This window comes from Pseudorca crassidens, chromosome 18 (genome assembly GCF_039906515.1).
Source record: "Pseudorca crassidens isolate mPseCra1 chromosome 18, mPseCra1.hap1, whole genome shotgun sequence".
NCBI lineage: Eukaryota > Metazoa > Chordata > Mammalia > Artiodactyla > Delphinidae > Pseudorca > Pseudorca crassidens.
Genome location: NC_090313.1, coordinates 68363000 through 68380834, shown reverse-complemented (window position 1 = coordinate 68380834; position 17835 = coordinate 68363000). Strand labels below are relative to the sequence as shown.

At 38.7% G+C, this 17835-nt stretch overlaps 1 protein-coding gene across 6 annotated transcripts in view; it reads right to left on the bottom strand.

The window, feature by feature from the left end:
* DCLK1 (doublecortin like kinase 1) overlaps positions 1 to 17835 on the bottom strand; it is a 325310-nt gene that overhangs the window by 294930 nt on the left and 12545 nt on the right. For all 6 annotated transcript variants that reach the window (XM_067713357.1, XM_067713356.1, XM_067713358.1 and 3 more), the window contains exon 3: positions 9288 to 9634. In XM_067713357.1, the coding sequence (XP_067569458.1) occupies positions 9288 to 9634 (347 nt within the window). The remainder of the gene's footprint in view (positions 1 to 9287; positions 9635 to 17835) is intronic.

Genomic DNA, 17835 nt, shown 5'->3' with positions numbered 1-17835 from the left:
TGATTAGGCACAGAAAGAGAATTACCTGGTGTTTCTCCCTCAGGGAGAGACTTGAAAAGCATCATGGTGATTGAGCTGCAACTGACCTAAAAAGCCTAAATTATCTGGTATTTATGAAACAATACTAGACTTAATCAGACAGGTTTTGAAATGCAATAATAATTTTTTTCCATGAAGATTCCCAGCAGAGCGAATGAATTCTGAGACACTTTTAACCTCCAATAACCGACGACATTGAATAACATCTCAAGAGTCACTACTCCACATGATGTCTGCCTCTCAATCTGCTTTTAGAACTCTATAACTCAGCCATAAGTCAGAACTCAGTCAGGAGATGGTCCACTGATGAGTTACTAGAAAAGAGAGCAACGCTGGACAACTTGCCTTCCAAGGATCTTACACTGGGCAATAAAATAACACAATTAGAGAAGGAATGACAATAATTTCAAGACATTTCGCACATGAGTGTACACAGTAGCATGTGAGATTACAAGCGAGAAACCAAATTGGATTCAGAGTAGGATCTGAATTTTTTTTTTTTAAAGAAAAAAGCAAAAAATAGGCCAAAATATTAACAAGAGCCATCTTGTCAATGAGACTGTAGGTCATTTTAATTTATCTTAATATTTTCTCATTTGCTCCAAAATTCTTTACAACAATTATACATTCATCTTATCATGGAAAAAGCCAATTAGAACATAAATCTCCCATCTGTCCTTTTGTTTCTATGGCATGTTGTTTACAACACAGTTCAGGTTTAAAATTGGATTTTAAAATTTCCATTTAATTTCTGAAACTGCCTTCTTTCATTTAATTTAGTTTCAAGGATTTAAACTAATCAGAAAAATGTGCTGCAACGTACTGTACTCAGCATCACAAACGCCCTTGAACACTGCAGGTCTGTGTCTGCAACAGTTGGGCCAGATGCTCTTCATGCCACCTTCTTATGGGCCTATCACCAAGTTTCAAATCCATAAAATGTATTAATTAGCTCTCCTCTTTACACACTGGATGGCAGAGGCAATGTCAGGAAGATTTTGAGCAATTCTCCCGACTCAGATGGTGAAAATTCTCTAGCAGAATATCTATTGTTTCCCCATGGGATAAAAGTTCTTTCAATTGAGGAACTGCTCTAAAATTAGCAGATGAGTTTTTGTTTAATTATCCTAGAGCCTTTAACGAAGCAGGTGTCTGAGCTAGAAAACAAGCGCCATAATGAGCCGCTTACAATCTGCGGTTTCAGGGCAGAGAGCACCACTAGCATTGAGGACTGCACACAAGCACAGCCCAGGTGACCAACCAGCTCCTAAATGGCCTTGACCTGTGCTTTGCAGAACACTGGAAGCAATGTGTTAGTACCAGAGGACAAAGTACAAAGGACTGAACAGAGTCCCCCAGGAGAGGGGGCTGTCAGTTCTACACGGGGAAGTCAGGAAATGTTTCACAGAGAGGCCACCTTTGAATTAATCTTGAGAAAGAATCAGCTTCTTGCTTTGCAGAGCTGTGGTGATGATTCAATGAGATGGATAGACATGTGGCAACTAGCCCATGGCACTGGGCACAGAGAAGGTGTTCAACCAATCATAGTAATAATAAGGTTAATATTACTATATTAGTGTAGTGGTTTGTGAAAAAGTTACTCGTAAGAAATGACTGGTATAATTAAAGAAGATAGTGAAGAAAATAATATCTAGGCTACATTCACAACTGACTGACAAGAAATGGAATGACAAAAATATAATCATTAGTCGTTTAGCTACAATACAGACAATGGAAACAATGCAAAATGACCAATTCTACACTGACAGCATTCTACCACGTGTCCTGTACTTTTAGGAAAGCCTGGAACTTGAAGACAGCAGGGAGAGGGACTAATAGTTATAGAGGACCTACCATATATCAAGCCAGGGCCTTTATGTACATATCTTCTCAATTAATCATCCCACCAACACTATGAGGTATGCTTTTTTACTGCCATTTTAAAGAGAAAACTGAGATTCAGAGTCTGATTTGCCAAAGGCCACACAGCTAATGCGCGATAAAGTCAGGATTTGATCTTATAAGCATCTCATTTCAATTTCCACGCTCTTTTCATTATACCATGGAGCATTTTCATGTGAAAAGACACATTTACAAAGGTAGATATGATTAGTAATTATTAAAGGGTAACTTTAAATAGTGAGTTCCCTCAACACATTTAAAATATGATTGTTTTTCAAAAACAAAAAACAATTTACCCTTAGCTTTTCAGGTATAAGAACTACCAATAGTTAAGTGCCTACCACAGTGCTAAATTTGTCACACAGATGGTTTCATTTAATCCTCATGACAACGTATAAAGCAAGCATTATTATCAGTCCCATTACACATATGAGAAAACGAAGGAGTACCAGAGAATTAAACTTCCCAGTGGGAGGGCAGATTTCACTGTGACCAGGGGGAGAGGACAGACTTGACCCCAAGTCTATCAGTTTAAAACCATGTGTTTGAAACTCATCTATAAAAACTAGTGTTTCTCTTCTGTACTATATCACTGCATATATCAATCCCTATGCTTACATTACAACAGCTGTAAGCAAATTTCCTCATTACAAGTAAATTCAATATACAGGATTTTTAAACTTCATCACTTAAGTGGGGAACTAAGGTTTCCAGGCCTGAATGAGAAACTGGATCAAGCTAGATTTTTCAGACTGAAATCTGAGCTCAGGCCCAGCTGACGTGAAAGTCCAAGTCTGTTCCTCATTCCAACGTGCTCCCTCAGGGCAGACGAAGCTCACAGGCCAAATCAGGCTCCCAGCCTTTGTAAAAGCAGAAGTCAGCACCAGGAGATGATCCCAAAGCCCCCAACTGGGGAAAGTGCCCCAGCACCCGCGGCCCAGCAGAGGGAGGGTTTCAGCACATCTTCAGTTCAACAGGGGGCCACTGGGGAACTCAGAACTCATTTGACAGCAAATCAGAATTCAATTTCCAGAAAACTGACTTTTGCTGAGGCCAATCGAAACCTTAAAATACACGCCACTGCAGGCACCCATAATTAATTACATTGTCAGAGGCGCTAAGACTGGAAGACGAGGACTTAACTTTTCCCAACTTGGGGGAATGAAAACCTACATAAGGACAGGTGTAGCCGATAAATCCTGGGTATCAACCAAAGCTACATAATGTAAAATAACACACTCCATTCTGGGCACTTTAATTCCCGGAGTGAAGTATCGTAACGATTCTTAAGCTCCTTTTTCTCTGAAAACAGCTAAGATTTCCCAGCAATTCTGAGCTCTGGCAAATCGTGAGAATGGCTGAACATGTGCTCTGAGCGTCTGCAGGAAATTTTAATTTGACATTTTAAAGTGAAAGCTAAATTATTTGTATCAACTGTTTTTTACATCAGTTGCAAACAAAACTAAAAAGTGTTACATGCACTTTCACAACATATATACCAAATCATAAGAGTAAAAATCTGTATAACAAGAATAAAGGTTTTAAATATGCTTAAAAAACTTAGAGCTGTCACAGAAGTTTTTATTTAAACACACACACACACACACACACACACACACACACACATCACTGTTACCAACAGCTACAGAAAAATCCTTTTCCAGTCCAACCAAACCCTTTCACATCCTAAATTCCTTCTTTTTCATTCAGAAACCTTTGGTTTTCACATTTTCTATACTCATTAATTGCTACAGCCAAGGTCAGATGTGGTAGTAATATGTACCACTTCTTTAACTTGCATGGAGAACTATTCTAAGCTCTCTAAACTCAAGCGTGAACCAAATTATTTTTACTTCAGATTAGAATTAGGTATTAAAAACCAAAAGGAAAAAAACCAAAGGCCATTTTGTGACTTCTGATTGATAAATTCCTATGCATGGTATCACCATTTCCTGCATTCCAATAAACTCATAAACTACCTACCTAAAGTAAACGGCTGCAATTATTATGACTCATTTATAAGCATCTTTTGAGCTTTATGTTTGTAACAGGTGAGGGGACCAATGATCAAAAGATACTGAGAAGACATACTAACTAATATATTGACAGCAACTGGGATTTCCTTTACAAAGCAGCTGCTTTAGTCAGAATGTTTGTGTCCCCCAAAACCTCGTATGTTGAAACCTAACCCCCAAGGTGACCGTATTAGGAGGGAGGGTGCTTTGGGAGGTGATTAGGTCTTGTGGGTGAAGCTCTCATGAATGGGATTAGTGCCCTTATAAAAGAGACCCCACAAACCTCCCTAGCCCCTTCTGCCATGTGAGAACACTGCAAAACCAGAAAGTGGGCTCTCACCAGACCAAACATGCTGGCACCTTGATACTGGACTTCCAGCCTGCAGGACTGGAAGAAATAAATTTATTTTGCATATAAGCCACCCAGTCTGTGGTATTTTGTTATTACAGCCCTAATAGACTAAGAGAGCAGCTATGATGCCTGTTCTCAGTTTACCATCTAAATCAGTTTATGAGTACCTTTACTTTAGCTGAGTTAGTCCCAGTGTTTTTCCATATTACAAAGACAATAAGTTGTTTGCTCAAGCTAGCTTGCAGCAGTGGTGGATTTTACAAAGTGCATGACCTATGTGAAACGTCTGTAAGATAAATACAATACCCCTGAGTGAGTTTTTCCTCTGATACTAAAGTATATTGTTATTTTATACAGATCTTCAACGTCAAAGACTAGATAAGATGGGATGTGAATACATCTTCTACTTAAAGAGCAATCTGGTTTCTCATGACTTACACTTCAGTTGGGAAATGGGGGATCGTTGCAAAGTGCCTTATCTATGATCTGCACAGTATAAATTGCCTGCTTAGGCACTAAGTGTTCTAAGACTTGCTGCTGTTTATGTTTCTAAGCAAGGATCCAGTAATCACAGATGCTGAAGACTAAGCAGTTCAAGACAGCCTGATTAGCTGTTCCAAAAAAGGTATTAGGAGATACACAAGTATATCTTTTCAGCAAATCTTGTACGTTTTGGGCTTATTTTAATCATTTAAAAATGAGTCACACTCCAAATGACCTCTGGGATTAGCTTCCTAGCAGGGTGAGTGAATAACCCACAGAAAAATTCCAACACCCAGAGCCTGGACTGGGACAAGAGGAAAAGACTCTCACACCCTGCAGAGCCACCCCTGAACATGGAGAAAGGGGATATGATTTTAACCTTCAACTAGAAAATGCCCTCTGTCCATCTTTGGGGGCCCTTAATCAGTGCCCAGATAAAAAATGCATCACTGAAAATAAGACGCGGCAAGAGCCTTGACCTCCTAAGCATGCCGGCAAAAGTGCCTGATCACCTGGTGAGCAGAGGCCCCCGACAGGGGAGAGGAGGGGGCAGCAAGGTTGCAGGAACCTTTAACCAAAGCTTCAATGCCACTGGATAAAGAATGGAGTTGAAATAATCAGAAAAGGTTCACTCACAAACAGCCCGCTCATGAACCACAACGGCCATCCAGGGAAACTGCATGTTCCTGCAAAATGTCTTCTATATGGTGCAGCACTTCCAATACGTTGATTTCCTCATCTCCGTCAAAACACCTCAAAAAAGCGCTGTATAATGACCTCATAGGCTAGGGCTTAAAGCAAAGCCAAGAGGCCGATGAGCAAGGAGGACGAGTGACAAGGGCACGTGGTCCACGTCCTCCAGCCCCCATCTCTGGGTACCATATGTAACAGCCGGCACGGGCTTGCACTGTTCCACCATCAGAAATCCCAGAGTCACCAGTTTCCTTCCCATGGATACCTCTGCAGGCAGCCCAAAGGCAATCTGAAAAGCCATTCCTGCTTGTATAGCTTCCTCTCTACCCATTCATCCAAAGCACTCAAACTGTTAATTATTTAAACAATTCTATTTCCTCAATACAAGAAATTACCTTTAAAAGCTTTATTGGCCTTTGGATTTTAATACAAGGGCTCAGTTATACTATTAAAAGAAAAAAGAGAGGCAGGCAAGTGATCTTAAGGGTGATGTCCTGTGGACAGCATGTGGACCCTGATGCCACAATGGGCTGGGTAAGATGGTGGCAGCATAGGGTGCCACCCTCCTATGGCAGAGTGTCACGTAACAGGAGGGCTTGGAGGGAAGTGATTTTTTCTCAGAGGCTTAGCAAGCCTTGGTCACAGCCCAAGCTGTCAAAGAATCCCTCTCACAAATGGCTTATGGGGGCAGATTTCTCTTTTGAACAGAAATGATTCTAAAGACTCCCGGGGTCCATGAGGAAGGAATCAAGCAGAAAGTCTTCATATTCTTTCTACTTAACCATCCAGTTCCTCTGCAGCTTTTTCCCACTCCTGCTATGAAGAGAATATGCCACAACTGAGGCAATGCCACGAAGGCGACCTGAATCAGCTCCACGAGAAAACAGCTGAATACAATAGTCAGCGGGATGACTGCAGGGGAAAAACTCATGGCAGAAAACCTTCAGATGATATTCCTTGTACCAATTACTGACTCGAAAATTCTTTTTCCGTACATTTGCATCTCTGGTGTTCTACTATAATCTGCTGTGTACAGCGGTCATGACCACAAGCTCTGGAGAGAGACTGGTTCAAATTCCAACTCTGCCGTTTATATCTGTGTGGCCTTGGACATGTTTTTTTATTAACAAGTTCTGTGTCTTAATATCCTCATCTGTTAAGTGGGGATAATAACTGAGCTGTTAGGATTAAACAAGCTACGACGTGCAAAACATTCAGAATAATGCTCAATAAAGCTACGGTCGTTATTACTATAGTTCCAAATTGCTTTCACTTATTTATCAGAATTGCTCCCACAAGCACCCTGTGAAATAGTGGTGATCATTTCATCCATGTTTTTCTTATGAGTATAGTGAGACTCCCTTAAGTGATTTGCTAAAAATGTAAAAAACCTGTGGCTGAGCCAAGATCTGAATCCTGGTCTTCTGACATTAAACCTTGGACCTTTTCCATTACTTTGCATTATTTACATGTAAACCACAGCAAAAATGAAACCAAGCAGGACCCTGCAGGGCCTTTTGGGGACAGACCCCTGTGTCCCCTGACTCTTGTTTTTAGAAAAGTTTTAGCCTCCTAGGCCTTCTGCAAGTTCCAAAGGGAATTTAATCAGAGAAATGAGAAAACACAGAAACAAAGGAAGACAATCAAGCAAGACAAAATAACAATAATTTAGCCATAAAACAATGTCACAGACCTTTAGTCCCTCCTCAAGGGCTATAGATAATGACCTGAGCCATATCCTTGAGTTGTTTTGCAGATACTAAAACCCCCATCAGGTTGAAGAAGTTAACTGCATGCTGACGACCAGCACATAGACCCCAGACCAGTTGGAACCAGAAGGTTGATGATGTTAGTTCCCAAAATACCACCCTGTTACCTCACCACCAACCAATTAGAGGGATGTACATGAGCTGATCATGCACCCTGAGACCTTGTCCCTCACCTTGCCTTTAAAAACACTTCCCTAAAAGCCACAGGTCTTTCGAGCATGAGCTGCCGGTTCTCCTTGCTTGGCCCTGCAATAAGTGCTACACCTTCCTTCACCACAACCTAATGTCAGTAGATTGGCTTTGCTTCACATCAGGTGATTGGACCTAAATTTGGTTCATAAACAAAAACAGCCATTATAAAATAGGGACACTAGATAAATTCCTAAAAGGACAAAAACCACTGACAACATCATAATATCTATTCTAGGAATTCATTCTTGGAATAAACAAATGATCAGTTGATAGCAATTTAGCTTACATAATTAAAGCCAATTTTTTAATTCAGTGTGTAGCAATTTGGAACCCCAAAATTCGGAAGCAAGGTGGGAGGAGGAACATTTATCAATGCATATTCTTTGTTGTAAATTTTACTTTTTATGAAAACACGTAAAATCCCATCTTGAGAAAAATCACAAAAATGTAGAACTACAAGATGGTTGAGTAGTTCATTACAAAGGGAACCACTGAAGGGCTTAAGTGTTTAAATGTGAACCTTGCCATCTTATTGCTGCTGTAATTCACAAGGCAGCTATGGACTTTTTCATCACTGATATATTGGTGACATTCAGGCTACACCCTCTTAGATCTAGAAGACTGGAAATTTCCTAAGAATCCTTATCCACGTGACACTTAAGGGAAGTTTTATGAGACAAGCAGAAGGCAGGTGAATATAAATGAACTGGCAGATCTTCCGTTTTCTCCTAATGAATTTTATAATTTAGAGCATTTGAATGGATTCCCAGGGGAGGAATTCATCCCTATTTTTTTCATTACTAACACTCTCTAGTATTTGCATCTATTTCTAATTCATAAAGTTTGCATGTGTTAGCCTTCAAGAACCTGGATGAGTCTTCTACTTAATAAGATCAATCTTTTATGAATCTAGTTTTGATCTTTAATATGTACTCTATACACAAATCATTCAAATTATCCCTCAAAATAATTTCTAAAAAACAAGTGGACAGATCCATGTTAAAAACAAAATTTCAAACAAATACAGTGTACTAAAAACTATAATCTGAAACCAAAAGACACTGGTAAACTCTGAATGACCAGCAAATTCCTCTGTCCATATATCAGTGTTCTTTTATTCAGCTCACCATCAGGGTTCTGTCAAATCTTTGCAAAAGTCCACACAAGACTTCCTTTAAGTTCATCTGAGCAATGCACATTAAGATGTCCACTCACCCAAACTGACTGATGTACATTCCACAGTAAAGGAAAACCTTTTTATTGTAATTCTGAAATTATGTTTTTGATACAAGATGTATAATATTCTAGAAATATGCCTCTTAAAAGCCACCCAGATGGAAATATTTCATTCCTTAGATATGTACATAAAAATCTATAAAATGTAAATAAATCTCACTAGTGAGCATTACTGAGACATAAAACTATGAAATATTATTTAGGTCAAAGAAAGGACTCAGATTTTTCTCTACTGGTCAGAGTCTACCTCTATAGCTCTGTCCTGCTCAAGGTGATAAGACATTACTATATAAACAAATTGAAAACAGATGGCTGAAAAAGGCACCATTATGTTAAGCAATGAATGACTGGAAAAGTAGAAATCTCTGAGTAATCATTTAAGCTTCATAGGTCTATATTTGTACTTGATTTCAGTGGTTAATCCTGTGCTAACTCTATCCTTGAACTGGTTTGGGGGCAAAAGCTATGTATGCATTGACTAAACGACCCAAGTCCCTCAACATCAGTAAAATGTATGTTTCAGGTCTCCACCATATGCTGCACAAATCCCCCAACTCCCTGGTTCTTGCCCGTAAAGTCAAGGTCACAGCATGATACCTCCCTTACCTGCTTCCCATCCAGGGTGTAGAGGCGTTTCACCACTCCCGAGTCCAGCTTGATGGCATCGGTGATGTCAGTGAGAACCTGTTCAAAGGAGTGAGCCGTCTTCTTGTTCAGCAGAATCCTGACAGCTTTCCGCGGCTTCACTCCACTTCTGATGATGGTGACCAGCTTGGGCCGAATGAAATCCTTATTCTCCCGCACCTCCGAAGGGCTCCCTTTGGCGGTGGCCAGCGAGGACACTGCCCGCGAAGCAGAGGTGGTCTTGACATTCACGGACCAGTTGGGGTTCACGTTCTTGGTGTACTCCAGCTTCTTGAAGGGCTCTATTGAGCCACACACATAACTCTCTCCTAAGGAGGAGAGAAGCATATTTAAATTTACACTCAGGTAAATTCAATTCCTTTTTCCTACTCTCTGAATTTTCCTTTTCTACTTAGAAGCAAGCACTACTTGTGACTTTTTAAACAATGGCGGTATGATTAATAATTAATGAAAGAGAATTTTGCCTTCTTTTTTTAAAAATTTCTATTGGAGTACAGTTGATTTCCAGATTTTTGACTTCTAATCTGGCTCTGTCAGCAACAGATTGGTATTCTGGGGGAAGAAAAAAAATCATCATTCTTCCCTTTCATCATCTTCAGTTTGGTGATAGAAATCCCGATATTGAATATAGCCCTCAGAGAGATATGAAATTGAATTCAAAATAGAAACTATTTGGGGGGATTCAGTTATATTTATATTTGCAGAAAACTTCAAAATTGGAGCACCTACATTTGCCACCTGAGATAAAATAAAAACTGAAAATGGATCAGAAAACAGCTTCTAAAAATAGCTGTGTAATTTTTTTTTGACGGGAGTGTTTGCTTAACCCTTTGTAAAGTCAAGTAAAATTCCAAAAATAAGCAGAATAACTCCTTTCCTTTTCTTCCATCTTCACAGGGCCAAGCACAGTGATCCACACACACGTCACACTTGTTTATAGACAAAAACTTTTGAGAGTCGTCAACTTACAAACTTCATAAACTGACTTTAAAATAAATATAACTATATAAGATGAAAAAGAGCTGAGGATCTAATGTACAGCATGGTGATTACAGTTGATAACACTGTATATTTGATACATAGTTCAACATAGTATAATTGAAATTCGCTAGGAGAATAGAACTTGAATGTTCTCACTAAAGAAAAAAAGGAAAAAAAAGAAAAATATTTGAGTTGACGAATGTGTCAGCTAGATAAGAGGAATCCTTCATATATATATGTAAAATTGTCATGAGGTACACTTTATATATCTTACAATTTTATTTGTCAATTATAATCCAATAAAGCTGAAAAAAAGAAAATATACAAAATTAAATTTTTTATTAAAAATGACTCCTTAACAGAGAATCATTTAATGAAGATACTCAAACTATATTTTTTTTTTTGGCAGGGTCTTCTACTGCCTTGTTCTCTGATATATGCCCAGCACACAGGACAGACCAGTGCCTGGCACCTGGGGGTACCCAATGTTTGTCGAATGAATAAAAGAATTACAGATACTCAGACTATTAAATAGATATGTATCACATAAAAAAGAAGGTAACACATGTACCATTAGTCATTATAAAATGATTAATCCTGCATACACATTTCATAAACTTAAGTCAAAGCATTTTGAAATTAAAGATCTCATAATGGCTTTTTTTCTGTGGTAGTAAGTCTTTATAACTGGGAATAGGTAAAAATGCTAAAAAGCCTTCATAATTGCAGGTAAAGTAACCTAGGACTAATCCTACACAGCCCATTTACTTTTATCTAAATCCTTGTCCTATTTTTAAATTAATAGTGCAAATATCCAAGGCCATGGAATAGGTATTCACATAAAAATAACTGAACCAGGGTTTCAAAAATAGAAAAGCACAATTATATATGTTATCAAATATTTACTTTGCCAATGTTTTTAAAACATATTCCAATGTGTGTTTATGCATTATGTCTCACTAGAAGTGGTACAAATAGTAAGACTAGGGGACGTTTACCAGTTTAGGAAACCCCCTTTCTAGTCACTTAGCAGTTACTACTGGTCCCAACTATGCTTTTCTCAAGACCTATGTGGATATCAACAACACATCCATGGGGGCTGCAACAAGAGCGGTGTTTCTGAAGGCTTGGTGGAGAGACAGTGTGAATGTCATGGTGGGAAGAGAACTTGAACTCTGGGCTCAAGACCTGGCCTCTCAGCGCGTGACCTGGGCACATCCCCTACTCTTCTCAGTGGTAGTTTATTCACCTGTCAGATGAAGGCTATGCCAGGGGCCACTTTCATCTCACCAGTTTTTTGTGACCATCAAATTAGATAGAAAAGGTCAAAGTGATCTCAAATGCAAAACTGCTACACAAGTGAAAATCACCAGAGGATGCACTGCACTAATTGTCCACTAAACAGGTATTAACACTGTAAAGTGTTCATTGTTTCTGTGGTTACCAGTAGACCACAGATCCACTCGACTTAGGATACATCACAATGTGAGGATGCCCCAAGCTTCCCCCCACAAGACACACAGGCCTTAGCTGACAACACCAGACTTTGTCAGAATTCTGTGCTCATTGGAGATATGTCATTGTCTGATTATTTGGAAGTTTATATACTAAGCTAATAACTTAAAACAAAAACATGGAGTGGTTTACACTTCAAAAAGGAAAATTTTTAACTTTAGGAATAAAAAATAATTTTAAAAGGGAGTAATTTTCAAGTATTCACATAACAGTATGGAATGGGTTTGTTGAAAGACAAAATAAACTTTTTTTTTTTTTTTTTTTTTACATCTTCTTAGACAAAGCACACTGAAAATTTCTGAAAGCATGACAACTTTGAGAAGATAATGCGGGCTTGGTTCAAGCAACAGCAGTGAGAGGAAACTTGTATTTTATCAGTGCTATCACTTTGAAACTTCTCTGCCTCCTTTATCGAATTCAGAGACTGGAATAAAATCTTGGCGAAGGGTGTGAGACTCCCAACAAAGATGATATTGTGTTAAGAGGAAAGTGACACTAAAGTGAGAGGAAGAAGTGGTCACCAAATCCAAGATCACACACCATCCAGTGCTGTCATTTAGAATCTATTACACTATTCAGGAATTCAGGAAAAGCCAAGATGGCTTTCCATATGTTAATAAGCTTCTATTAAGCTGTAAAAATATATTTGCATTAAATCTACTTGACCCTCATTTTGACTACTTTTATTTTAATCATAATTCCAAACTTCTTCCCATCACAAGAGACGTAGCCTCTGTCATAACGCAGTTAAAGTTGATTGCGTTTTCTGATCTTGTAAAAATTAGCTTTTTAATTAATGTGTTAATAGCATTGATAATTGTAAATTAACAAATGTAATTGTTCTGAATGGGAAAAATACATAGCCTTGATTTGGTCAAATGGCTCTGGATAGCCAGGGTTTAATCTCTTCCTTAACTGGGCAGACAGTTAAGAGATAGGTTATATTCTTGACTAGAGAATCATCGATAGGTTTTGTTCAAGACCTGACATGAGGTATGTGTGTTAAATTTCAGGCCATTCAAAAATAGCAAGATATTGGGGTGTATGCATCTTTTCGAATTATGGTTTTCCCCGAATATATGCCCAGGAGCGGGATGCATGCACCCCAATGTGCATTGCAGCACTATTTAGAATAGCCAAGACATGGAAGCAACCTAAATGTCCAACAACAGAGGAATGGATAAAGAAGATGTGGTATATTTATGTAATGGAATATTACTCAGCCATAAAAAAAGAATGATAATGTCATCTGTAGCAACATGGATGGGCCTAGAGATTATCATAGCAAGTAAGCCAGACAAATACAAATATGATATCACTTATGTGTGGAATCTAAAAAAAATGATACAAATGAACTTATATACAAAACAGAAATAAACCCACAGACATAAAAAACAAGCCTATGGTTACCAAAGGGGAAAAGGGTTGGGAGGGATAAATTAGGACCTTGAGATTAACATATAAACACTGCTATACATAAAAGAGGTAACCAACAAGGACCTACTGTATAGCACAGAGAACTATACTCAATATTCTGTAATAGCCTATAAGGGAAAAGAATCTGAAAAAGAATAGATATATATGTATGTATAACTGAATCACTTTGCTGTACACCTGAAACTAACAGAAAATTGCAAATCAACTATATTTCAATTAAAAAAATAAATTGATTAAATTAAATAGCAAGGTAAAGTAAAACTTCTCATTAGTACCATAACATGCTTCCTCTACACACTAAGCCATCCCAGAGTTTCGCGGTATAATTTCTACTACCACGGTGAAATAAAAGTTAATTTATCTAAATCAAAGTATATTTGAGCAAAATAGCCCAAAATGTGCTTTGAAACTTTTGGATTATTTACTATAGGTGAAATTAGACAAGGATGGCAAGATGGCAAAGATCATAGATGGTTTAAAGGAAATGGCATCAAAATCTAGAAGGTGGAGCTGGAAATCACTAAACATAATGACTTGCTCATTGGTTATCACACTGTCACAATTTTGTTCTAGTTTATTAGAGCCAGAAATTTTTATGTTAAGACTGACCCTTAATTTGAAATGTAATACTCTAGGTACCTAAGACGCCCAACAAACAGCAGGAACTGCAGAAGCAGCATCTTTCTGAATTGCTGTGGCATTTAAAAAAGCCAAAAAACTAATACTTGCTGTGAAGCAAAGAAAGAAAGAAAACAACAGTTAAAACAAAAACAAACAAAAAGAAAGAAGGTAAGAAAATGAAGCATGAAATTGTGTCTGGATCCAATCAATACCTCCCAAAATATCAGAATATAGTAACTTTTCCCTGAAAGGCTTAAATATTTGGGGGACTTTTGAAAATAGAATAATTTCGGTGTAAGCATATTAGATTATTTTAGAGGTACCAAAGAGTCCTTGTTTTTTTCCAAAAAATCACATATGCATTTTTAAATTATTAGATTTTCTGTTATTCTTTAAAGTATGGAAATAAATTTTCTCTAACAAAGTTTATTAGTAAAAAATCTGCAAAGTTAATGTTACTTGGCCATGGGCTCCCATTAAGAAATTAGAAAAAAAAAAAAAGAAATTAGAGAATTTGCATGTAAAAGAAATTCTCTTAGTCACTCTGGACAACTTCCAGTAATATGGTACCAGCTCCCTGGGTAACCAGGCCTGTGCAGTCAGCTAGGAAGGTACTCCTCCACAAGATCTCATATTAGGAGATACTAGAAGTCTGCCCTGTTTTTCCTCATTGCTAGAGGTTTTTCATTGGCTAAGGGTTGAGACATGTGAATTCCAGCTGTGACATCACTTGACCTCGGTCTGAAAATGACCTAATCTCCATTCTTCACATTATTAAAGCTGCTTGCCCACCACCTATAGGATTCCTTTAAGTTCCAAATGTGGCATATTCAAAAGTGTCTTAAATGAAGGCTTTGTGTAATATATCTCATTTTTCCAGAGTAAAGATTTTCTTATTGAAAACTCTGGAAATTAAAATTCACTACTGTGAGTTACAGTAAAAGCTGGGAAAGATTCAAATATATATTTAAATCTCTGAACTGAGTTAAATTACACGAAAGATATTATTTATGGAATAAAATGTCATAAACTGCCTTCTGGATACTATATTTTATGAGCCTATCTCAGTATACACAGCAACACTTCATAATCTACCTGGAAGGTGCTGGTTTAAGAAGACGATTTTGATAGTGCTATCAAAGGCAAGAAAAAGGATTCCCAAAGGCACTTATGGATATCATTCTTCCATGGAAGTCTTTCATTATATAATAGTACATAAAAATAAGCTTACTGAAAATAAAATGTGAATGTGTATTTTAGGTCTATGGAAAATGTCAACTTCTCAAATTTAAAGCAAGAGAAAAATAACATAAAGAAAAAATTGAAGGATCCAATTTTTTTTTTAATTCAAGACTGATATAACTGAAAACTAGAGAAACTAAAATAAGAAGGGGAAAACAGACAGACGACCTATAATACAACAGTGGTTTAATATAATGTACAAAGCCTATTATAATTTACAAAAATACAAGGGACTAAAATATGTGACAAAGGATAAAAACAAAATAAAATAGAAATAGAAAATGCCACTAGGGATACTATAAATTGCTATCAACCCTTTTAGAAAGCAACACGGCAAACTGTATTTGGAGCCACGAAAATATTTATTCTCATTGCTAAAAATGTTTCCTAAGTAAATAACAGAGCAACAAATAACAACATTGCAACAAGTACAAACATACTTAGCCATGAAATCCAAAAATTTTAAGCAACCTCCTAAATTCTCAGTAACGGGTATAACACCTGAAAAGAATCCAAATCCGAATCCTAATCCTTTGACCTTCTCTTCAAAGAATTTAGAAAGCAAGATGTGTTTATGAAAAGATTCCACCACAAGATAAGTGATAATTGGTAAATAAGTGGTCCCAGCAATCCTAATTCAGAGGAGGAAAAAAAAGTCATTTCCCACTTCCCACTACGTGATCAAGGAAGAAAAAATGGAATTCGTGCTGGCCCTGGAAGTGAGGGTCAGATTTTCATTAGCAGAAAAGAGGACAGCATTTCAGATAAAAATAAAACACTAATATGCTCTAGTGAACAGTGCAGTAAAGGGATAGTCTGATTGATATTAATATGTCTTTCTCAAAAAACAAAAACGGTGCCAGGGACAAACAAGTTAAGAGTAAGACTGCAGTAGGCAACAAGGTCAAAGTGTTTATGCATGATCAGCCCCAGGTTTTAGGAAGACCACACTGGCTGTAGTGTGAAGGCAGGGCTGAAGGCAGGACATGGGGAGACAGAGGTCAGGAAGCTACTTAGAAAGCTATTCTAATAGACCAGGAGAGGAGCTGAAGAACAAAAGTTCACACCTCCGCATTAGGAACAGAGAGAAACGGCTGCTCTGAGGAGTACTTAACAGAATCAACCGACAGGATTGAAGAACTGGCAATTGATTGGATGCAGCGCTCATGGCAATAGAGTCGACGACAACACTGAAATGATGGCATTGAAACCTGTTTGGGCCAACTTCCCATATACCACAACAGAACAAATGAGAAGGGAAACATGTTTGGATTAGATGGTAAGGAAGAAAATGAATTTGGTTGTGCACATAATGAATTTGAAGTTCCTAGGAGCCAACCAGTTGGAGATTTTCCAGCAAGCAGTTAGAAAATATGGGTCTGGGGTATGGGATGGAGATGCATGGGCTAGCTGCAGCTATGCGAACTGAAGAAAATGCTCAGAGAGACCCCACCCAGCTGGACAGGATGAAATCCAGGCAACAGCAGTACTGAGAGTGCCCAGAGATGGAGGTGCCACTGAAGGGAACTGAGAGAAATCAGGTGCCTGGAGCCATGGAAACCAAGGGGTGGTGAGTACATGGCTGGGAAAGACCCAGACATCACCATCCGAGGTTCCAGGAACAGCAGCAAAGATAAGGTTTCCTAAGAAATCACTGGCCTGGCCATTAGGAGGCCACATGTGGCCTCGTAACAGCCACTTCAGTTGGATAATGATGTCAGACTGCTTTCGTTCGTTCGTTTATCCGTTCATTCTCTCTTTCCTCTTTCTTCCAGTGATATTTATTGAGTCCTTGCTACTACCGTGATAGACAGTGAGGACATCGATGGCTCCTGACTTCCAGAGACACTGATAGAAAATAAGCAAGTATATTACAGTGTAATGATGCTAATCAAGGGCCTGATGTATGATTGGAAGTTGAGGAAGTAGAGACAGCAAATGCAGATATTTCTCAGGTAGAAGAGCCAGGGGTTGAGAGGTAAGCAAGACAAAGGCGAGAACTGTTTAGATTGTGGGAGACTTGTTCCGTAGGTTGAAGGGACAAGACTGGAGATGCTATTGGTAGAACAGGTTAACTTAATATTTGCCATCAGTAGATCTTGTTGTAACCCATGCCATGCTACCTGTAATCCTCACCGCGATCCTGTGAGCTAAGAACTAACAGACCTCTCCTCCCAGAGCACACTGACCCACGAGGAGGTAGGGAGCCTGCTCAGCGCCACCCAGCCAGGAGAGGTGGAAGCAGCCTTCAGTTAAGGCTGGTCGGCCTGCGGAGCCAGGACTGCAGCATGATGCCACCGTGCACCCTCAGGAGAACACCCATCTTACCCTCCTCCCAGAGACAAGGAGGCCCAGAGGTGGGGAAACACAAGGAAAGAGAGCAGCTGAGCCCAGTATCAATGGGTAACGGGAGACAAGCCAGAACAGAAGGAAGGGGCAGGAGCAGGACCACTGAGAGAAACACGATAAAGATGGAGGGCTGTATCCTCTATGTTCGCGGGAGAGCCGTGGTGAAGCACAAGTGCGGTATGCGATGCTTTGTCAGTGGCCTGGTCTCTGTGCAGGAAAACTGGTTTGAAGCCCACTGTACAGGACAGGTGTCCTAAAGGACCTCATCTAAGAGAGGCTATAACGGGAATGGAAAGCAGGGGCAAATACAGGTTCTATAAAAAGAAAAGAGAAAACAAGCTGAAAAAGGAAAACTAAGATATAC